This window comes from Natator depressus, chromosome 26 (genome assembly GCF_965152275.1).
Source record: "Natator depressus isolate rNatDep1 chromosome 26, rNatDep2.hap1, whole genome shotgun sequence".
Classification (NCBI taxonomy): domain Eukaryota; kingdom Metazoa; phylum Chordata; order Testudines; family Cheloniidae; genus Natator; species Natator depressus.
In genome coordinates, this window is record NC_134259.1 from 7,298,478 (window position 1) to 7,322,156 (window position 23,679).

General features: G+C 43.5%; 1 protein-coding gene across 1 annotated transcript in view; it reads left to right on the forward strand.

The window, feature by feature from the left end:
• The window catches only part of DOCK5 (dedicator of cytokinesis 5), a 127,061-nt gene that overhangs the window by 45,049 nt on the left and 58,333 nt on the right, over nucleotides 1-23,679 (forward strand). Inside the window, exons 6-16 of the mRNA XM_074939937.1 lie at nucleotides 9,058-9,206; nucleotides 11,818-11,953; nucleotides 12,604-12,761; nucleotides 13,365-13,446; nucleotides 15,077-15,206; nucleotides 16,350-16,422; nucleotides 17,860-18,002; nucleotides 19,757-19,882; nucleotides 20,635-20,759; nucleotides 21,602-21,700; nucleotides 22,803-22,875. Coding sequence (XP_074796038.1) covers nucleotides 9,058-9,206; nucleotides 11,818-11,953; nucleotides 12,604-12,761; nucleotides 13,365-13,446; nucleotides 15,077-15,206; nucleotides 16,350-16,422; nucleotides 17,860-18,002; nucleotides 19,757-19,882; nucleotides 20,635-20,759; nucleotides 21,602-21,700; nucleotides 22,803-22,875 — 1,294 coding nt within the window. The remainder of the gene's footprint in view (nucleotides 1-9,057; nucleotides 9,207-11,817; nucleotides 11,954-12,603; nucleotides 12,762-13,364; nucleotides 13,447-15,076; nucleotides 15,207-16,349; nucleotides 16,423-17,859; nucleotides 18,003-19,756; nucleotides 19,883-20,634; nucleotides 20,760-21,601; nucleotides 21,701-22,802; nucleotides 22,876-23,679) is intronic.

Consider the following 23,679-nt stretch of genomic DNA (forward strand, 5'->3'; position numbering starts at 1 on the left):
CCCGTCGAATCATGGCTGCTAATTTCCCTATGCTTCCATTGCTCAATCGATAAAATGAGCATAGCATTGAACTAACTCAGGTATATTGAGATTTAGTATTTGCAAAGCATTTGGAACTTGTACATTGCCTTATACCTAAAAATCTTTCAGGATCATTGTTATAATAAGGAGCTGAAGGAGGAGTAGTGACTTACTGCTGTTTAAAAGGTGACTGAGCAAAGTTAGATCTTGTAGGACTAAGGTTCTATTTACTCTACAAAGCGGTATTGCTCTTGAATAATTGAGTTAGAAGACATGACCCGTACCATGGTCAGAGTTGACCAGGACAAGCCATAATCAACATCATGTCAGCTGGTTGGGACTGCTTGTGTGAGTCCCTCTTCACCAACGTGAATAAGGGTTCCTGGAGTGCCTATGATGGCTGTCTGATTTAGTGGCAGAGGACAGGCCGAGGAGTCAAGACTTGAAGCCTAGTACTGACTCTGCCACTGGCTTTCTATGCATGTTTTGGAAAATTGCTTAATCTTGCTTGGCTCCAGAGATGGAGATAATATTTCTTAGCGACCTTTGCAGAATGCTTTGAGATCTCTGAAAAGCCGGTGAAGTGTACGTGCATGAGGATAGGTGCTGATCTTGGGGTGCTGCAGCACCCCCTGGCTTGAAGTGGTTTCCATCATATGCAGGGTTTAGAGTTTGGTTCATTGGCTCTCAGCACCCCCACTGTACAAATTGTTCCCTTGTGCATGAGAGGAGTGTATATATATGTATTTATATAAAAGCACAAAGTGTATATATACCTATAAAATATAAATACTTCTGGTGTTGCCTTTTCCAGAACAGGCACAATCTCTGATCTGATCTTACTCTCCCTGGGGAAATATGCCATCAAGATTGTTGGTGAAATTAGACTTGGAAACTTCCAGGTGCAGTGGAAGGAAGAGCCATCTCATTAATAGTTTTCTATTTCTCAGACAGCTGTTTACTTTCCCTAGCCCCCTTGATCTTTCTGTCTTCTGTATCCTGAAGGCAAGATAATAAAATATTTTCACTGAGTCTCAATCTAGTGCTTACTCTGCTCTGCAAACAATCTTTCCAGGCAATGGCCAGTACGTATTAATTTGTTCATCAGACTGACTTTTGTTGGTGATTTATTTTTGGTGGAAGGATTAGCTGCTTTAGAAGCCCTCTGTATCTTTGTTTCCTCCCTGACAGGGCCATGCTCAAGGCCAGCCTAAACGTCCCTGATTTTCATGTGAAGCAATGCCCAGGCTTCTCCGCTAGCATGGGATGTCATTTATTTTCTGCTTATGCTGGACCAGCCACTCGAGTTAATCCCATCACTGTTATCTTGTGCTGATGCATATTAGCTCTGTGTCTGCTGGGGAAGAAGATGAATAGGAGGTAATGAACCATATGGGCTCAGAGTTATCCCTGGGGGAATTCCACTGAAATCGATGGTGTTCCCCTAGGGATAAACTTGATCCATTATGTACAATCCTATCCTCTTTTGTCTGTATCCTCTTCTCCGCAACATCTGAAGCCATTCAAGAAAGGGAATTTTCTCACTGTTGGGAAAAGAAACTGGAAGCATTGTGCCAAGGCAATATTAAGATTGCTACTTGATCCTCCGTGCACACTTTACAAGGTGCAAATATGGATTTCAACATGAGGCAGGTGTAAGCTGCTAAAGAGTCCTGAATAGTCTTTTTGCAAGAGAAATAACTTCTAAAATTCTCCCACAGCATGGTTTCTGGCATGCCACATGCCTCGGATTGCATGGGACCTTCCTGCATTCTCAGTTCAAATTGCCCCTCTTCCGTGGATGCCATTTATTCCTTATTTTGTCGGTCAGATTAAATAACCAAAGTTCCATGAGATTTGTTGAAGTCTAAGCACCATTGACTGGCACTTGCTCTGAGCCACAATACCTTGCCCTAAGCCCGGACAGGACTGGCAGAGTGCACAGACCGTTCTGCAAAAAGATCCCAACTCCAGACTGTCTCCTTCCTCTTACCGTGGAGGAAATGAGGGAGCGGGAAAGGTCAGCCAAAGACAGAGCTCCCAAGCAATCCAGGGCGACGGCGACAGTGTTACAGTGGCTAAGACAAGAGGCTGGGGTCCAAAGACCTGCACTTCCTTCCTGGATCCACTGCTGACTCATTATGTGGATCACTTCCCCTCTTCCTGCCTCAGTTTCCACATCGAAGAAATGGGACGATGCTGCTTGCCCCTCCTCCTTAAAGCACTTGGAGATCTCCAGATGAAAAATGTTCTATAAAGGCTATGTGTTAAGTATTTTTATAGATCCATTGGGTGCCGCATAATGACATCTCTAATTTTCACCATAGATAAATCCGGTTTGTCTTACAGTAGCAGTTCCAGCTAAGATTGGGGCCCCTTTGAGTTATGAGCTGTACCCACAAAGAGTAAGAGGGAGCTCCTGCCCTAAAGAGCGTACAGTCTACCCAGACAAGTCAGACCAAGGGTGGGAGGGGAGCCAGAGGTCCCAGAGTGAGGAGGTGACTTATCCAAGGCCATGCAGTAAATTGGTCATTGGCAGAGCTGGGATTGGATTCTTTGTCTCCCAAGTCTCTGTCCGGTGCCCTAGCCTTTTCACAAAGCTGCCTCTGAAAAGTTGGTAAACCTAGGCTGTTTGTGAAGTTGGTCATTTTCCTGAGTTAGGCTGAAATGCTGATGCGAAGAAAAACAGTTCAGAATGAATTACCCTTTCTTCCAAAGTGGAGTCTTAAGGCAGATTATAAATTCTGGAGCTTAATTTTTCTTCAGGCAATGGTTACTTCAGGCTGCACAGTATGTGCTCTGAGACTGTAATTAAGATGAGAGAATAGTTTTAAATTAGCTCCAAACGTTTTTCTTAGCCAGAGTCAGTTGGTCCTATTGAAAAATTTCGCCCAGCCATAAGTGCATTTTGTTTGTGGTCCACAGAACCATAAGCATTTTTTCCACCCTCTTAGTTTCCTGAGCGGCGAGATGTGATGCAATTGCTGTGTAAAGCAAGCGTTTTGTTCCTGGCTTGTTCCCTTAAAACCTTTCAAGTTCTAGCCTCAGAATCTGTTTTTCTTAAGAGCAGAAATACTTCCTCTTTTATGTGACTTTACTCTGTCAGCGTTGTCCTTAAAATAGACTTGGAAAACGTCGTGGTTTGTAATGGATGCAAATTTATTCCCCCCCCATCTCCCCCACGGTATAAAGAAACTCGAAAGGAGGAAGGAGGAAGATGGGGAGAGAAGGGAAATGGAGAAGAAAGAGGGTTTTTTTTTTTGTCTTTGGCAGCATTTCATTTCACTGCTGTAATTTCTGTAAATGACAGCAAGAATTGCACCATAATCTTCACTGCAGAGCATCTGCTGAGCCCGAAAATGAATCCAGCCTCTGCGTGGCGCATGGGAATCTAGCAAGCATCGGTTGTCAGTGTTGCAAATCTAGTTTCTTTTAGGGTTGTGGAACAGAGTAACAGGGTGAGTCAAACGTTGGGCAACGTTTAGCACAGCAAAGCTCTGCACGGTCATTTCGTTGTAGATCCCTGCCTCAGTCAAGGGCACGGTTTGTAAATGGCAAGTGTAATTCTGGGGCACGTACAGAACTAATAAATCTCCTGAAAAGTACAGAGCATCCTCACCTTTACTGGTAACTGAATTCAGTGGTAAGGGCAGGTCTACACTACAGCGGAGATCGACACTCTGAGATCGATCCACCGGCGGTTGATTTAGTGGGCCTAGTAAAGACCCGCCAAATCGACTGCAGATTGCTCTCCAGTCGACCCTGGTACTCTACCCCCACGGTAACTCGACCTAAGGTACGTCGACTCCAGCTATGTTAGTCACGTAGCTGGAGTTGCGTAGCGTAGGTCGACTTAACGCGTTAGTGTAGACGTAGCCTGAGGGTGCACAGAACAGGGCAGATCTAGGCCTCTCTTGGAGCTAGCGGGGAATTTTTTTTTTTTCTGTGCAAAAATATTTTGACCAAAAAATGAGTTTCATCGAAAATATTTTTAAAAAAACATTTTGGGTAAAAACAAAGTTGTTTTCAGTTTCTGGTTGTCAGAAATCATCCGATTTTTTGCAGCTAGGGGGTTGTTTTTTGTGTGAAACCTGAAATATTGTCAAAACCAGACATTTCCAATGGACGTTTTTTCAACAACAACAAAAAACCCTTTTCCCTGTGGAAAAAGAAGTGTAACAGAAAATGTTTGACCGGCTCTAGCCCAGCTCGTAAGTAAAACAGAGGACCACAATCATTCCAGAAGCTGTGGAATGGAGACACATGCAGAGAATTCAAGCTCTGGTTTAAAAATAGTTTGTACAGGTAGTCTTCGACTTTAAGATGTTCGAGTTACAACGAACGGCACTTACAATGTTTATAAATTGTCGTCATGTTTCGACTTTACAACGCTCAATCTCACATTGTTCCGATAGGAAATTCGAGTTACGACGTTTTCGACGTAAGACGCGATTTTTGGAACCAATTGTGTCGTAAGTCCGAGGACTGCCTGTATTGCATTTAGCGAGGTTAGCCCCTGCATCCCAAGCTTTTAGCATTCTTTGACCACTAGTAGGTTTACATACATTGTATTGCTTCCTGTTTTCCACCATTGAAATCGAAACTTTTGCCATTGACTTAAATGGGAGCAAGATCAGCTGCTTCTTCTTCCTTTTGTGCGAGGCATACGTTTCCATTGCTTCTAGGTGGGTTAGGTTTTTTTAAACTGTTGCCGTTGTACATTATCTATTTCATGCCAACAGTCCACAGAGCGTCTCATCAATTACGTCAACTGGGCTAAGATCAGTGCAAGATCTTGCTTTACTTCAACCCGTTTACTCAAAGTACATCCAAGTATTGATATATTGGAACACATATCAATACGGAAATGGCCCTTTTTGGCACTGGAGTGCGAATAGACATACTTTCTGCATGTGCATTGGCAAATGGCACTCAGGATTTTATGGAGAAGAAGTGTTTTTATGTGTACCTCTTGAGTTCATCCAGATTAGCTTCCGGAGGGTCTTCCACATAGAGAAATCCTGTATTATCCACTCTGTTTTTGATATTTGTTGAAAACACACATTGGAAAAATGCAAGGTAAATATAGCTGTCCAGATAAGGAACTGAAAAGGGTTCCATTTTTGGGTCTGATACAGACTTCCTATGAGACCTTGGGCAAATTGCTTAATCTCTCCTTGCCTCAGGCCCCGGTCTGTGTAATAGTATTCATAATGCTTCCTGACGTCATGGGGGTTTTGTGAACCCCTCCCCTTCACCGCCAGTAGCCCTGAACTGGAGCATGTGCAGGTTTCTCTGAGGAGATGATTTATGTGCAGTGTGGTCAGCGCTAGGAGCTGTGAGAGTCTGACGCTTGGTCGACAGAGTCGTCGGAGATGTTTGTGAGACTCTGATCAGCTCCATAGTAAATCCTGTAAATAAATAAAATGCAACATCCTTTATTCACCTGTGGTCTCCGATCACCACCAACAAGCTTTGTTTTGTAGTTGGGGTTTAATATTTGTGTGTAACAATGCTGCTGACTGTAGTAATACAGAAAACGGTTTTTGAGAAAGCAAATACGGTAGTTGATATCCTTCCTCGTCTTTCAGAGAGGGACAGAGTAGAGAAATTATTTTTTTTTTAAAAGGGGGGTGGCTGTTCCTGCTGTGTAGGGACAGTTGTGCACAGCTAAGTACTAATGGTATTCATTACAAGAATGTGCGTGTCTGTCTTTGAAACTGTTTTCATTTGGAGCTTTTTGCCCACAGTAAGGCCTGTTTTCAGACACTGATACCTAAATAGGATGCCCTCGTTATACATTCATAATCAGGTTGGCAGTCAGGGATATAGCTGCCCATTTTATGTCCCTGGTTGGTGATAGGGACACAATTTTAAACTGTCCATCGTTAGAGATTGGTCCCACAGTACATTTCGGTAGAGGTGGACTTAAGCCACATGTTTTGGATCTAGTTAGCAAAGACCCCAAAGTTTGTAGTGTTTGGATCTGGAGTATTGGTTTAGCTCTTTATAAAAGTGAGGGCCACATGCAAAATTCCAGCCCAGGTTGAAATTTCAAACAACCTGAATTTCAGAAGTGTCGGGATCTAGGGCTTTGATTGTCAATTAACGAGTGGTTTGAGCTTGGCGGTGGCTCAGCAAAGAGGCATCGGACGAGAACTCTGTGCATGTTTTTGTGCGTATCCTGGGGGAGTCATTGACTGTGTTAGACTTGGGAGCAGTCCGTCTAGAGTAATTTAAAGAATGTAAAGTTGCAAATTATTCTCCAAAATCACATGGTGCAGTTGCTTCCCCTATCATGGGGGAGTTAACGTTTACATGAATTCATTGTGCCGGAGGTTAGAAATGACTGTCTGCCACCATAATGCTGGTTATCCAGAGCTCTGCAGTCTTGCTTCATGTGGCTATGCATGGAATAATTAAAAGTGCTAAGGTACGTTGTAACATAACTGAAACCAAAGAGTGTGTATTTAGAAAGTACTTGCTCATTTGATGGGTTGTAGGCCTTGTTTAGAGTTTATTAAATTCTGGCAACAGGTATTTTAAAGAAATCATTTGCAATTGAAGAAATCTAACAATGCAGACTTGGTGTAAGCAGTCTCTAGAGTAGCTGCTATTGACATCTGCTCTGAATTTGGCCTGCTACCTTCATGTTCAGTATTTAATATGAACCATTAAAGTTTGCGCTCCCGTACCCTTTTGTATGATACCAATCTTAAACCTTATGAGTACAGAGAACCTGGGAGCAGGTGCCTTTTCCAAGCTGCTCTAAAACAAAGTCCACGCACTCCTTTCCAGGGGTTCATTAACAATAGCATAACAAAGTTCATCTCAAGCTTTTTCCCAGGCATGGCTGCACCTGGAGTTCCTCCCTCAGGACTGCTCAGCTCGCACTCTAGATCCCCTCTTTCTAGAGAGCCACTCCTACCTCTCATATATCCATGTGTGTAATGAAGCACCTGATTCAGTGAACCAGAAGAACCCACTTAACTCTCTTTCTCAGCAGGATCAGTCCCTGATAACAGGGTGGTGTGTAGCAGACGAACACTGTGACCCTGGTAAAGAGACATTTTTGATTTTGTCTTGTTAAGTTAGATCTAGTGTCTATAATTTCTGATATGCTGCCTCAGACAGCAGGCTGTGCCTGATGCTTAGTGTAAGTCAGGAACTTGCCATAATGCATCTGGCTGATGGTGCAATATTGGGGATGGGAGGGAGAATTCCTTCCTGAGCCCTGTGAGCGATCAGTTTGAGAAGCGTGAGACTTAATTAGTCATCCTACTCTGCACTGCTACAAATGTTGTAACTAGTCACAAAATTCTTCACCCCTTTTAAGTACATCTACACCTGTGGCTCTGGCACCCTTGTAAGAGCAACGTGCCTTGTATATTATGAGGCACAAGTGCCTGCCCAATTTAATCGGGTGGAACCAAGCAAGGGGCATGCGAAATATTCTCATTAATTAATTTGGGTGGGGGAGAGCATCACAGAGTGATTTTTTTAAATAACAGGCTGAGTCAGTATTTTAGAATTTTACATGCTGTTGTGTAATGAAAAATTAGAATGTATCTACTGCAGGAAACTGGAGAGAACAAATCGCCGCTTTTGGGAAGCTCGTGGGGAAAATGTGTATGGGTGGTAAGGTCTTTTTACTCTGTGGTTTGGAGAGTGCCTCGCATGATGTTTGTCCTGGTCCATGACCGGGACTCCTAGCTGCTCCCACAATACAAATAATAGAAAATAACCAAGTTTATTAATATTTATTTGCACTGTGGGGGCACTAGAGGAATAGATGAAGTCAAAACCCCCCTGCACTAAGCACTGTACAGACATACAGTAAATGACAATTGGTGTCCCAAAGTGCTTGCAACCGTGGCTCCGATCTTCAGGTAGACTGCTGCACCCACACAGTGATACTTTCACTTCGGCAAGTCTCTCCAAGGGGCCCAAAGTCTGTCTGTCTGTCTGTCTGTCTGGGCTACCAAATCCAAGTCTCCGAATGCGACGCCGTGAGTGCCGTGCTAACACAATGTCCCAGAAATGTGTTTTTTTTTTTATTTTTTTTGGGTCGGGGGGTTGTCGTTGCGTTTTGGATGGATTTTGAGAGTTGGCGTGGAGTGGGGTTGTGGACAGGACCAAAAGGGTAGACCACCCTGGAAATGAAGCGCAGGGACTCAGTTCAGTTAGTGTTCTGCCTTTAAAATGTAGTCGCTGATGCTGCGTAAACAGAGACGGAGGCTGGAGTTCTAATTAGTCACATAGTGTTTCACTCAGGCAATGGGGTAAAAGGAACCTTTTTGTTTAAAATACCAACGAGATGGAAGAGTTGCTGAGGCTGGTGCAAGGGGGTAGTAAGGAAGACTTAATATGATGAAATTTAGAACAAGACACATTCAGCCTAAATGTTATCGATGTTGTAATAGAATAATTCCAAACAGCACCAGAGCTGAGATTTTAGTAACATGTAGAGGCCCTGAACAAGGTCCAGTACACTGAGTGCTGTACAAACACGTAATGAGAAACAGTCCCCATCGCAAAGAGCTTGTCGTCTAAATAGACCAGACAGACAGAGTGGCAATGGAAAGAGATCGGGAAGTGGCTTACCCAGAGTCACACAGCAGGTCAGCAGCAAAGATAGATCCCAGGTCTTGTGAATCCTCATCCAGTGCTTTGTCCGCTAGACCATACTGCCTGTCTAGTCTAGTCTAATCAAATTCTATCCGTTCTGTCTTTAAAAGGCGCCCATCACATAACAGTTTGGGGGCTGGACTGGATTTCCTAAGGAAGTGGTGGAAGCCTTGTTGCTTGTAGCATTTAAATGTAGACAGGAGGAAAAAAAAACCTGGCGAGTAGAAGATGTAAGAAACAATCATGCAGTGACACTGGGGGGTATAAGAAGTATCCTACCAGGTGCTTTCTGTGGTTACATGTGGATTTGATGATGGTTTCTATTGAATCCCCTTTTGGAAGACTTTTTGAGCTTGTGGTTTTCAGCACACAACCAGCCTGAAATTGTGATCCCTTTTCCCCCTTTAGGACAACAGGATGACACAATTTCGGCATTTACAGCAAATGACCTATTGCCTGATAGAATGGAGATCGCAGATACTCTCTGGGACCCTTCCCAAAGATGAGTTGGCAGAACTCAAGAAGAAGGTCACTGCGAAAATTGACTACGGCAACAGGTAAACCCCACTCAGCGTTCCACGTAGAGCCAAGCTCCCAGCCGATGGTCTGAGACTAGGATTCCTGGACTTGCGTAATCCGTATTAACCTGGTAGTAACAGCAGCTATCAATGGAGGCAGCATATCTAAAAATGAAGTCATGGTTTCTTACCTGAGATGATAATTGCATTGCAAAGACTTACTGGCACTTCATCAGCTCCTCGGAGTTTCAGTCCAAGCATTAAAAGAAAATCCTCTTATCTGCTGAATTTAGCAGATAGCTCACAGATTTTGCACCCAACCCAGCAACTTTTATTTGTACCAGTTATTCTGTTAACCTCACTATTAGTGACTTGTGTAAGTAAAGGCCGAAGGATTGGGCCCTTCACTGGTTCTGTTACTTCAGTGCTGCCTGTATTTGGTTAGGAGAAGAGACAGTGGACAGGATCCTGGGAATTGGGAAGCCTGCATTCTATTCCTGGCTCTGCCACTGACCTCTTGTGTGTGACTTCGGAAAGTTCTGTTTCCCCTTTTGTTATGTCTATTGAGCTTGCAAGCTGTTCCGGGAAAGGGCTGTCTCTTACTTTGTGTGTGTGTGTGTGTGTACAATGCTTAGCACAAAAAGATTGTGATCTTGGTTAGGGTCTGAAGGTACTACCATACCACAAACAATAACAATAAAATGGAGTATGGATCCTCTGTTTTGGGGTTAGTGAAGCCAAACCCTAACTGATGAGGGTTTGCAAATTCAGACTCAAACTCCTCAGCCCAGGTCCTGACTCAGATCTCTGGTGATTTACCGTCTGTAGGAGACAGAGGCCCAAAACGAGAGACAGAGTCAGAACAGCCCCACACAGTGGGCGAGTGCAGATCTGAATCAAAATGCCCCTAATCTCTGGGGAACACAAAGCTCAGAATCCTGAGCTGAGCTTTTCAGCTCAGACCCACCTCTAGGGTCTTCTGATGTTGATATTGTCACCCCCCCATCCCTATCTGCCTCACTATACTTAATTAACTGTGCTGCAGCCCCAGAAGGGTACGATTGACAGGTAACTGGAGATTAAGGGCCTGCTTCTGTCACCTTGCGTCTTGCGCAGTCAGTTGCACCGGTGCCAAATGGGCGTAGAAGACGACCAGATTAGAATGGCAGTGTTTTACATTCACTTTGCGCTGGTGCGAATGACAGCCCGAGGCGGCCCAGAATCAGGCTTTAAATGATTTCTCCATGGAAAGGGGACAATGGGGGTTTTCACGCCCATTCGAAATGTGACTAAGCTAGCGGGAGTGGATGCAGCGGCTTGGAGTTCATATGCCAGTGCTTTGCAAGAAACCTCACCTGTCTAAATTCTGCCAAGAAGCTGGCATCTCCCATGAAGTGTGGTTTGTGCCTGGCTGCCCGGGGTCAGGATTTAGACGCAAAGCAGGAACTACACTGCTTTATCAGCACGTTAAGTGCCACAGCTCTGTAGACCGCCAAAGCAGCATTTCATGGGTTTGTACAGACCAGAGATTGTCTCCGTGGCTCATTAATCTATTTGAAGGCAGAGTTGAAAAATTAACCATTTAACCTTCTTGCAGAAACCTAGTAGATTTAACACCTACACAGAGAGATATCTTAAAAATACATGTAAATTCCCATTGAAGGGGTCTCATCTTAGCTAAACTAATTCATTAACTCTGCTCCTTTACTAGATATTTTCTTTACTGACCTTTTTTTTAAGGTGGGGATGAAGGACGGTATTTCTGGGCCTGGTCAAGTCTGAAGTTTGATATCTGTAGTTGGCACAATTTTCTAAGTCTCTGGGGGGCCCTGTCTGGACTAGAGCTTCTGGTCAGGCTGGTCTCTCTAGCATGACTGTAACACATGTGCAAACCCTCAATCAACTGTAGCTCATGCTGTGAAAGCCGGGGGATCCCCCCTCCCCCAAGGCTTCCACACAACCAAGGCTCTATCATGTCAGTTCATTCCTATTTCCACCAACATGGACGGGGTTGCAGTTCATGAGAGAGGGATGTGGGAGATCTAAGCACTTTCTCTGCTGACTTCCTCCTCTGACTGCCTCTGCAGATACAGAGAGAGAATATTTGAAAATGAGTTTGCATGGTAGTTCCATACTTGTGTACTGTACCTCTGATCACTGGTTTTGAGGCCACTGGGAGAACTGAGGGCTAGTTTCCTAGTCCATGTTCTGTCCTGGAGCAATCCCCCAGGATTCAAAGGAGAGCAAAGATGTATTCAAGCCACTGTTCCCTCTCCCCTGTCTTGAGCTGACCCCAAAAGAGCTCTAGTCCAGCTGAGGATCTTACCTCGAGGCTGGAGTCCCATGAAGGGCCCGTGTCTTCACTGACCTTCAGTGGTAGCATGACAAAATATTGTGATGTTATAGAGCTGTGATAGTTATAGAAGCAGGTTGCTGTAGTGACACTTGTCTGTTCATCTTCCCAGCTGTGTCAGAGATGGACACTCCACTGGGTCTTTAAACAAATCCCTCCAGATTTTTTTTAAAAAGTTGCATGAACATTTTCTGTTCCATTTCCATGCCAACATGAAAAAGACTCTTGAAATCGCATTTGCTTCCAACTTATTGGCAATTATTCTCCCTTTCCACCTGTAACACGGATGCTGCCCAGGATTTTAGGGCTGGATCTAGTGGTGCGCGATGACAATGGAAACATCCTGGACCCGGATGAAACCAGCACGATCACTCTCTTTAAGTCCCATGAGATGGCATCCAAAAGGATCGATGAAAGGATCCAAGAGGAGAAGGTATGTCCCTGCTTGTTTGTGGCCTTACCCCCATGAAGTCACCTGTGCTCTCTGCCTTTGTGTATGTCAGCTGAATTTTTGGTTAAGGGATGTTATGCTGTCGTAGTGGTGTTCTATCTGGCATCAAAGCTAGACTGAATTCCACTGTGTTTCTACTAAAAACCAAGGGGGAAATCCATTTTAGCAATCCATTTAATGGGGACTGGGCATCCGGAGCTCCTTGGAAGCTTTTGAAATTCTCAAATAAACGTAGCTTGCTCCTAGCTTGTCCTGGCTAAAGTGCCTTAGTCGCTTCAGAAAGTGGGACTTAGGCTCCTAAGTCACTTGAGCACTTTTGGATATTTAATTTAACCATAAGCATTCTTCTTTTTCCTCCTCTAGTTAAAGACATACAAGCTGTGATTTATTATTTGTTCTTGTAAACGTATATGTATGTTACATGTATATGAACCACTTTGGGACACAGACGCTTCTGTGATGCAACATGGGATGCTCCATCAGTCCTCCTATCCCACTGAATGAATCAACCATCAGTCCTGTCTAGAAATTAGTTGAATCCTTAAGGAGACCCAGCACTCAGCTTTATCCTACCTGAAGCCTCTATTCTTTCGAAGGAGACACCTTCTTGTTCATTTTATCTTTCTCTGCAGTCTCTGCAACAGAATGTAGACCTCCGAGGGCAGCCAGTATTCAACTCAACACACACCTACGGCCTGTATGTGAACTTCAAGAACTTTGTCTGCAACATTGGAGAAGATGCAGAGTTGCTCATGAGCCTCTATGATCCCGACCAGTCGAAACTGATCAGGTAGGTTGCTGCTGAATGGGAAAGTTCCCTGTTGTTCTGTGGTGATGGTGGTGCCCCATCCGATGGCGCTGCAAAGAGGGCCATAAGGGAGGAGTTGGTTAGGGTTGTTTTCTTCTTTAGTCTTTTTTGTTCTTCCTTTTGGTTACTCCATCAACAGTGATTTGGGTAGGAATTATTTTACCTCAACTGAGACCTAAAACCAAGATCCTGAGCCCATGTGAGCCTTAAAAATCCCACGACACTTGTTAAAGGGGTAAACATATTCACCCCAATACATTAGTCAAATTCCAGTTTGTCCCTTTACATTCTACTTACCTTATATCCCCTTGTAGTGTCCCCTTTTGGACTGAATATATTTTCTTCACTGTCGGCCTTAAACAGTGTATATAGGTTTGGTGTGTTCTGTTCAACAGCTGCCTCTCTCCACCCCAGAGGGGCTGCATTTCACCAATGGGTGAAGTGACTTCCATGTATCATTTGTAGATCACTTGGGGATTAAAGGTGTTGGTTAAAATGTTGTAAAGTGCCTAAGTGACTTAGATGTTTTTGAAAATTTTACCTAGTATACATGAATTGCAGAGGTTTATTTTATTTTATTTATAGTGAAAATTACCTGGTTCGTTGGGGCAGTAATGGGATGCCGAAGGAAATTGAGAAACTTAATAATCTCCAAGCGATCTTTACAGTAAGTCCTGTTGTGTTTGCAGCCTGGAAATTCTCCAATGCTTAGTCATCTACTGTAATATTTATTATTATTATTATTATTATTTACTGCTTCTCTTGGAGAAGCCCCTAGAGTCCAAACCAGTGCTGTATAAATACCAAACCTATTATCCTCCCTTTCCCTTTTTTAATGAGTCTTGTATAAACACGACAATTCTCTTGTATTCTGTGGGAGGAAGCTTTTGTATCTGGCAAATGCGGATTTACTTTGGCAAGATGACCTGGGTCAACCAAACAGGAAAGTTATGTGCAGTATAAGTGCCACAACAAAGACATGCCCTTGCTTTATATTCCTCACCACATCAACCTAGTTTGCCAGGATTTTCAAAGCGATTAGTAATGTTTAGGTGCCCAACTGAAACATCTTAATTAAAGGGGTCTGATTTTGAAAGAGTGCAGAATACAGTGCCCTTTGAAAATGAGGACCCTTTCAAAATGTCTTAAGTTGGGCATTGAAAATCATATGTCACTTAGACCCCTCTTTGCAGCTCATACAGACAAAGGCTTTTGTAATCCTTAGCAGAGTAGCAAAGTGACGAGCTTGATCAGCAAAGAAGTACAGAAGAGACCACATCTGATATGTTGCACCTCATTTTAAAACACAACGGTTTTAGTGGCACTAGAGTTAATTTTTAAAATGAGAAGTTGCACCTTCCAAAAATGCATGAATACCAGTTATGTTCATTGGACCTTTGCTCATGGAAATCATGTATGCATGCAAACAATTGAGCTGCATCCACAGTTCTTTTGCCAGCAGAAAGTTTTCCATGCTTTTTGCTTGGATAATTAAGGTTGCACAGACAAGCTGGGGTGTCCGCATTTGAAAATGTGCCCCATCATGATTTTTTAATATCTGTAAGGGTATATATTTTTTCCAAAGGCTGCATTTTAAAGGTATTTTGGTGCCTGAAGATGCAGATAGGCACTTTCGGAAATCCTATTGAATGTCTAGCTGCATTTTTAGGCACCAAAATAGATTTAGAAATTGGGTCCTAGGTGCCTTGTTGTTTTGTTTTTCAATTGAATTCTCCTATTTAGGAGGAGTTGAGCTTGAGTGCATTGTTGGTTCTGTTCTTTGGCAGGGTTTCTGTGTCAATATTTTGCTCTTAGTTCTGAGTTTGTACAGGCATTAGTGAGCTAGCTAGCTGGATTGTATAAAATCACTTGTAACCAGCTGTTCATGAAAGAATAACACTTCAGTGTAATCATATGTGGCATGTTCAGACTAGAAACAAGAGTGGCACAAGCTAACTGTCCTGTCATCAGTAGATAATGCTTTAATAATAAAATTATTTACCATCGTTTCCAGAACTGGTGCTGGGAAGTCTTATTGAAGGACAGCGCGTTGTTAAGAAGTTGCTATGTGTTAAAATGGTCAGGCGCATGCCATATATTGGCCTTAGCAGCCCTTTTATAAGTGAGATTGTGCTTTCTTTCTTTTCAGAAATTTATCTCCTAGCTTAAATGTGTTTGTCCTTGTCAGATGGCTGGGAAATGATGAACATTGGCAAATGTCTTTTTGTTTTTTCTACGTTCACAAAGCAACTGGGTTTAATTTTCTCTATTTTAAACGGTCTCTGCTGTTTCTCCAGGACCTGAGCAGCTCTGACCTGATCAGGCCCAAAATCAGCTTGGTGTGTCAAATTGTGAGAGTGGGGCACATGGAGCTAAAAGATGGAAAGAAACACACTGGTGGGCTCCGGAGACCGTTTGGGGTGGCAGGTATGAGATGCCGAGCTGCAGAATGCATTAACTGAGAGAGACCATGGTCCAGTGGATCGGACACTGGCTTGGGAATTGGGAGATTTGGGGCTGTGTCACTGAACTTGGGAAAGTCAATTAACTCTGCCTGTTTCCCCATTTGTAAAATGGGTAGAATAATACTGACCACTTGCTTTTGTAAAATCTTTTGAGATTTACAGAGGAAAAAGTTCTCTGTGATAGCTACATATTATTACTATTTGCTACTTATTATGCCCTCCATACTTAAACTGCCCAGTTCTAGTCCCATGAAGCAGTGATGTCCCAGTCGATTTTCAAATCCTTATCGCGGTGTCATTTCAAGGCTTGGATTTTCAAAGGAGCCTTAATGAGCTAGGTGCCCGGTTCCCATTGAGTTAGGCACCTAATACCCTTGACCTGCTTTGAAAAATCTCAATCTGAAAACACACAGGGAAAATAAAAATTAAACTTTGAAATTAACAGAATGTGAAATCTAAAGGTAAATTCTTTGCTTTGATCAAATCTTTGTAAATCCCATCTCTTCTTATAGGGAAGAATATTCATGTTTTTATGCTATAGGCTGGATCGATGAAAAAAACTGCGTGTGGAATTTGCTTTACCTGCTAAGAGGATGAGAACACTGAAGGCTGGCATTATGTCAGTCAGTCAGATTAACAATGCAAATAGGACAATTGACTGGCTGAAGAGAGAGTTGAGAAAACTATTATTCATCTTCTAGGAGGGGAATCAGTATTTCCTGCTTCCACTCGGCTTTTGGAAAGTATATTGATTTCCTTGAAGGGATCAATAAACAATTTGCAAAGCAAGATTCCACTTAGACCTTGTTTACACTCAGAAAATTTTGTCAAAATTTTCCCATCATTACAAATGATTATCCTGCTCCACCAGTCAGAACAACATTATGGAAAAACTAGTATGGATGGGTTGCTGCTTATGGTTCCAATGCTGTGTCAGCCAGACCTGCTTGGTGCTTAAAAAAACCAGTGGCCCTTTACGTCTCCCAAATTTGTTACCACTAGTGTAGCTGAATCAGAATTAGCATCTGTTGGGCAAGCCATTTTTTTTTTTAAAGTCACTTAGTAGAGGTATAAAATGATTTTTGTTAAACTTGTCTCATTGCAGTAATGGACATTACTGATATCATACATGGGAAGGTGGATGATGAGGAAAAGCAACACTTTATTCCTTTTCAGCAGTAAGTATTGGACATCAGAGTGAGTCACGGAGCTGTATGAATCAGGACAGACAGTCTTTAGAGAATGACAAGTCTGTATGGGAGATTTGGGGTGTATCAGAAAGGCCTATACAGACACACTGGTTACTTGTAGAGTCTGATCCTTTTGGAAGAAAAAAGTCTCCAGTCATGTAAAGCCCAAAGTTTGCAGCAAGGTGATTGACTCAAGTGTCATCAGTAAAAACCACCTCGGCTTGATTTATGCTCTGTGACAGGGAAAACACAGCCACTGGAAGGGAGATGCCTGGCGGGGTGGTATCTGAGCACTAGATTTGAAGTAGACAGACTCCCTGGAATCAAACGTTCAAATCATAGAAGGATGAATTGAGGGCAGGTCTACACTACGGGCTTAAGTCAACCCATGTAGTTGGAGTTGACGTAGCTTAGGCTGACTTATTGCGGTTCTGTACCACACTGGGTTGATGGGAGAAACTCTCCCATTGACTTAGCTTACGCTTCTCGTTCTGGTGGAGTACCGGAGTCAAGGGGAGAGTGATCTGCGGTTGATTTAGCGAGTTTTCACTAGACCTGCTAAATCGATCCCCAGTGGATCGATCACCGCAGCGTTGATCCCAGGTGAGTGTAGACATACCCTCAGAGTCCAGTGCACATTAGAGGGTGGGTTCCTATGGACAAGACCTCGAAAATCAGAAGCACCATCTACTGTGTATGGGTATTGGGGGTGGGATTTTCAAAAGCAACTAAATGATAGGGAGTACAAATCCAACTGAATTTCCCTTGTCTTCACCACTGTGCATCATCTGTCTAAGGATGGAGTAGGAGGAATCGGGTAAAGAGGATAGAAGTCAGGGGTGAAATGATTCCTGGCTGCATGGTTACAATTTCTGGTTTGGAGAGGAGATTCAAACCCCAGACCTGTGCCTTTCTGCCTCTCTAGTTAGACTGGCTCTTTGATGGCGCTGTTAACTTGTTCAGCGTGTTACAGTAATGAAAATGAAGCTTGTTTGGGTAAGCTGAACTGTGTTGTTACAATCCTAAATATAGCAGTTCGTTTGGTTCAGCCAGCATGTCATTACGAGGGACTCGCGGTGGAGAATTTTTTTATTCCTTCCGTGGCCTGTTTATATGACTAGAAAAAGTGCCCCAAAGGGTGTTTTTTCCTTTCCACAATAACGTGGATTTACAACTTTTTTTTTTTGTCTGTCTTCGCTGCAGGGACATTGTAATTAGAGATTAGCTCATGATGCAGAGTCTGAATCCAGATCTAGGCTCTTCCAAAGTTTGGGGGTTCATATTTGGGTGGAGTGGGGAGGGAGGGCTTGCTTTGGCTTGTTAAAGACAATAGGGGCCAAATCCAAAGGTCAGAAATATTTGGATCCAGGACTTGCTTGGCCTTCAGTCTGCCTGCACCCCATCTTCTGTTGTTCCGCTTACCAGAATCGCCATGGAAACCTACATTAGGCAGCGACAGCTAATCATGTCCCCTCTAATGACTTCCCATGTAATCGGCGAGAATGAGCCTCTCACTTCGGTCTTCAACAAAGTCATCGCTGCAAAGGAAGTGAATCATAAAGGGCAAGGTACGCACATTTGGACAAGGAGCCAGCTTCACAACCTGGGGCACGGGAAAGGCTCCCTCTCTTACAAAGGAATTGAATTATTTGCGAAGGTTCAGAAATCAAGGCCACTAGAGTCTGTTGCTTCCACTGGGCCAGACTGTGAAATGATGTTATCCCCCCACCAAAGCTAAAAGCATGAGCTGCGAAAGCTCCCTAGCTGGGCTATAACAGACTCGTATCCTCTGTGGATTGGGCAAGGAGGGAGACTGTAATAGACTCACCAGTGGCTTATACTTACTAAGTATTTATTCCATCCTTACTCAAAACAGGTTTCAGAGTAACAGCCGTGTTAGTCTGTATTCGCAAAAAGAAAAGGAGGACTTGTGGCACCTGAGAGACTAACCAATTTATTGGAGCATGAGCTTTCATGAGCTACAGCTCACTTCATCGGATGCATACTGTGGAAACTGCAGAAGACATTATATACACAGAGACCATAAAACAATACCTCCTCCCACCCCACTCTCCTGCTGGTAATAGCTTATCTAAAGTGATCATCAGGTTGGGCCATTTCCAGCACAAATCCAGGTTTTCTCACCCTCCGCCCCCCCCCCCCCCCACACACAAACGCATTCTCCTGCTGGTAATAGCCCATCCAAAGTGACCACTCTCTTCACAATGTGTATGATAATCAAGGTGGGCCATTTCCTGCACAAATCCAAGTTCTCTCACCCCCCTCCAAAAACCACACACAAACTCACTCTCCTGCTGGTAATAGCCTATCCAAAGTGACCACTCTCCTTACAACGTGCATGAAAATCAAGGCTATTACCAGCAGGAGAGTGAGTTTGTGTGTGGCGGGGCGGAGGGTGAGAAAACCTGGATTTGTGCTGGAAATGGCCCAACTTGATGATCACTTTAGATAAGCTATTACCAGCAGGAGAGTGGGGTGGGAGGAGGTATTGTTTCATGGTCTCTGTGTATATAATGTCTTCTGCAGTTTCCACAGTATGCATCCGATGAAGTGAGCTGTAGCTCACGAAAGCTCATGCTCAAATAAATTGGTTAGTCTCTAAGGTGCCACAAGTCCTCCTTTTCTTTTCACTCAAAACAGAAGACTTGTCCATTTCCCCCACTAAACTTGTTTGCCGCCAGTGTTGTAGTTACCTTGGTAAACTACACTCCACAGCTTACATCTCCTTTTATCCCATCATACCCAACCCCTCTGTTTCTCCTCAATGATTTGGATGTGTCTGAAACCTTATGGTTTGGATTCTACCACCTTTGCTCAAATTAAATAGTATCTTACTCCAGTGACAGTTCCACTGAAATCACTGGGTCTATTTGCAGAATTAGGTAATAGTCAGCCATGAGTAAGTGTTGGAGAATCAGGCCCAGTGGAAACTTGGGGTTGCGTATTTTAGCTGTGTGTTTGGGATACTACATTATATATATCAAACAAGAAAATAGTCATTAGTTTTCTCTCCTTAAGCCCAGGGTTCATAGTCATACTGTAAGGAGAGTGATCACTTAAGATGAGCTATTATCAGCAGGAGAGCGGGGGGAGAAAACCGTTAGTAGTGATAATCAAGGTGGGCCATTTCCAGCAGTTAACAGGAACATCCGATGAAGTGAGCTGTAGCTCACGAAAGCTTATGCTCAAATAAATTGGTTAGTCTCTAAGGTGCCATTAGTACTCCTTTTCTTTTTGGTCATACTATAGACATTGCACTTGTACCAGTAAACATTTATTAAGTACTATATTTTTTTCTTAGGCCTCTGGGTCTCCCTGAAGCTGTTACCTGGAGACTTAGCCCAGGTTCAGAAGGATTTTTCTCATCTTGTCGACAGATCGACTGCAGTGGCTCGCAAAATGGGATTCCCTGAGATTATTCTGCCCGGTAGGTATCTTATCTTCATGAGCACAAACTCTGACTTGCTACCGTGCTTGTGAAGGACGTAGGAAGACACAGAAATCCTGAATTTACCTGTGGTGCAGAGCTTTGTTCCATAGTTGGTTGAAAAGTGTGTGGTGTTTTCCACTAAAATTTTCAAAGAAGATTAACATTTTCCTGTTTTGTCAAAAACTTCCAACCAGATTTTGGAATTTCATCCAGGAAGTGAAAACTTCGAAAATTTTCAGTTTTGTTTCTGTTGTTATATTTTACTTAAGGAAACCTGAAAAATGTCAATGAATGGAATTTTTTGTAAGAACGTTGCCATTTAATCAAAAAGCCATCTTTCATCGTGACATTTCCCCCCACCTGTTCTATTGAATTCACATAGGGAGGAATTCACCCTGGCAGATAGGAAAGAGAAATACAAAAGGTACAAACTTGGTCATGGCATAATGGAATATGAAGCTCCCTTGCCTTTTATTCATGAGTCCATTTGTGGTCATAAAGAGAGGGGTTGTGTGGAAGTCATGCACGTAAGAATTATTAGCAAGAAGATTGGCACGTGGTAGAGTCTGACCCAAAAACTGAGGTGAAGATGAGACCAGTGGCTCAATCTAGAGCTCCCTTGGTATCATTCAAGGATGTGAAATAACATGGTCAAAGTCCCATGCGGGGGTGTGAAATGTTAACCCCGTAACTTTCCCCAGCTGGCTGTCTGTGAAAAGCGGCTCACCGGGAGTCTCTTAACGTTTCAGGTGATGTTCGAAACGACATCTACATCACTCTGAAAGAAGGGGAGTTTGACAAAGGGAAGAAGAAGACTCCCAAGAATGTAGAGGTCACCATGTCTGTGCATGATGAAGATGGCAACCTCTTGGAGGTAGGGTGGACCTGCTTGGGTGGTGGGTGACAAAGATGTTGCTTTATGCACGTAGTGGGCTGCTGCAGGATCTCCAGCTGAGATGGCCCTTAATGGAGATCCTTTGTGCAAGGACTGTGTGACTGTTCAGTTAAGGTAATTCTAGGGGACCTCTGTGATTACATTGCTGGGAAAAGCAATAGAAAATGTAATGGACACGCCTGCATTGGTTGAAGGATGGATTAGATGACATAATGGGTCTTTTCCACCTCAAACATCAATAGGAGGCATAGGATATAGGTACGGTGAGTGCAGTGGTTAGAGCATGGTTCTGGGAATCAGGACTCGTGGGTTCTGTTCTTACCTCTGCTACTTTTATTTTTCTTCCCCCAAACTTGAGCGTTAAGGTTCAGTTAGTCACGTAGGCAGCTCAGCCGCTGGCGCACAGCTGAAGGTTGCATCCCTTGGCAGCTGGTGACTAGATTGTAGTCTTGGCAGTGATTTACCAAAATAAGCAGAGGTCTCACAGAGGCCTCTGCATGCTGAGCTTTAGGTCTCTGTATAACCCTAGATTATTCCAATCTTTTAAACAATGGATTTTAGGACTCTGTCCTACTGAATTTACACATTAATATTGATGTAAGGAAATCTTTGAAGGTTACGAGTAAAATGTACAAAAAGTACCAAAATGACTTAGACGGCTAAGTCCCATTTTCAAAAGTGATTTAGGCTCCTAAGTGCCTAAGTCACTTGAAATGGGACTTAGGCTCCTAAGTCACTTAGAGGCTTTTGAAAATTTTACCCTCGGTATTTTTTCCTGACTTTATTTGATCTTCACCTTCTGCTTGTCTTTTTCCCCAAAGAAAGCTATCCATCCAGGTGCTGGTTATGAAGGGATCTCCGAATACAAGTCTGTTGTTTACTATCAAGTCAAGCAGCCTTGCTGGTATGAAACTGTAAAGGTGAGTGTGTGTATTTTACAGTCCTGCTCCCTTCACATGGAGCCTAAAGAATAAGACAAATCAACAAACCTTGAATCAGCAGAGGACATGTAGAGTAGCATGTTGTCCTACGTGGTCTAGAGAGACAGTGTTGTCTGGTTTTTCAGCAAATAGGACTCTGGTCCACTTTCAGCTGCAGAAAAGGTATCATCACTAGATCTGTGGTGTGCTTTGAAAAACCATCCGCACCCCTGCTGTAGGCAGAGCAGAGTATCTTAGGGATAACTAAAGGGTTTTAACTGCCAATCTGAATTGGACAGGGTTGGGGGCGTGTCTCTGAAATGGAAAGAACAGACCTGCTTTTCTGCACTTGGAATCCTGGTAAAATAAAACCTCAAAAGGCCCTTCCATTTACTTCCTAAACATTTTTCGTGATGGAAGAGCGAGAGCGTCCTGGATTCCAGACAATATTGAGGCTCTGATTGATTGCATAACCCTGGCCAAGCCAACTGGCCACCTGTACTTCTATAAGATGATGCATCTGAGAAGAGCTTTCCCAGTAACATAAAGTACAAATGCACATATATTTGTGCATGTGTGTGTATCTGCACACGCGCGCGCGCGCGCACACACACACACACACACACACAAAGTAATTTAAATACCTAGATACCAATGGATTCAGGGCTGAACGGCTTCAGCAAATGTTTTCATGAAGATAATGCAAAGAGGATGAGGGGGTAACGCTTTCAAAAGGGCCTATGGGAGTTAAACGCTCAAATTTCATTCAGTTTCAATGGCATTTGCTTGTTGAAGTCCCTGCGATCCTTTGAAGATCTTAAACAGAAGTAGAGATGGGTTTTCAAATGTAGGGCCTGGGACAAGAACTCCTGGATTCTCTTTCTGACTCTTCCACTGATGTGTTACATTGGGTAAGGTACTTCATCTCTCTAGCTATACGTTCCCCATCTGCAAAATGGTTATAAGGCTTTAGCGTGAGGGATTGGGGCATGTTATGAGACTTGCTTTGTTAGTGTTTGTAAAATATTTTGTGTTCCTCCTAATAAGAGGCATATGAGAAGCCCTAATTGTTGTTCTATTTGACCCCTCACGTAATGTTCAGGTGTCTATTGCAATTGAAGAGGTCAGTCGTTGCCATCTGAGGTTTACGTTCCGTCACCGATCATCACAGGAATGTAAGTACTTGGAGCAGAGATCAGGGAGGTTTCCCCCCCCCCCCCCATGTATATTGTGCACTTCATAGCCTAGGTATGTTTCTGAGCATCCCGCAAAGATGGAACCAGCATTTGGCCTTCCTTGTAACTTGTTGTCTGCTGGGAAGGGGATGGTTCAGAGTTGGGGATTGGCATGGACCAGCAAGGGAATCTTTTCTGATGAGCCCCCTCAACATAATGGGGGAGCAAAACTGGGCTGCTATTCTAAGAAAACAGGCTTTTCCCACTGGATTTCCGGCACTTTTGCTTCTGATTCTGGTTGGAAATCCCGCAGCAGCAGCCTTTCTTGGTGTGTTTCGGCATTTCCCACTTACTGATTGGAATCAGGAAATGGGAATGCAAATGGGGAGAAACAGTTATTTGAACCTTAAAATGGCTTTGTCTATAAAAATGGGAAACAGGACTGCCTGTCCTTGGTGCCGAGGAGGTGAACTACTCCTCTTATTTTTAAGTCCTTTGCAAAAGTCAGTGCTGGAATGCGCTGTGACTCAGGTCTTGAGGGCCTCGTTGCAAGAGGACTTTAGATCAAGTCCATGAGAGGCTAATAAGAAAGTTAAATAGCCAGAGATCTCCTGAAGCTGTTTCAGAGCCGTGGGCGGCCCCATGAGATCAGATCATAGCCTGAGAAACTGATCCAAAAAGGGCAGTAAGACACTGTAACAGGGCCTCCTTGGTCCTGCTTCTGTCTTGGTCAACAAATCACGCAGAGACCCTTGTGCTGGTTTAACATCCTGTGCAGTTTGTTTATAATTGAGTCCCACCACC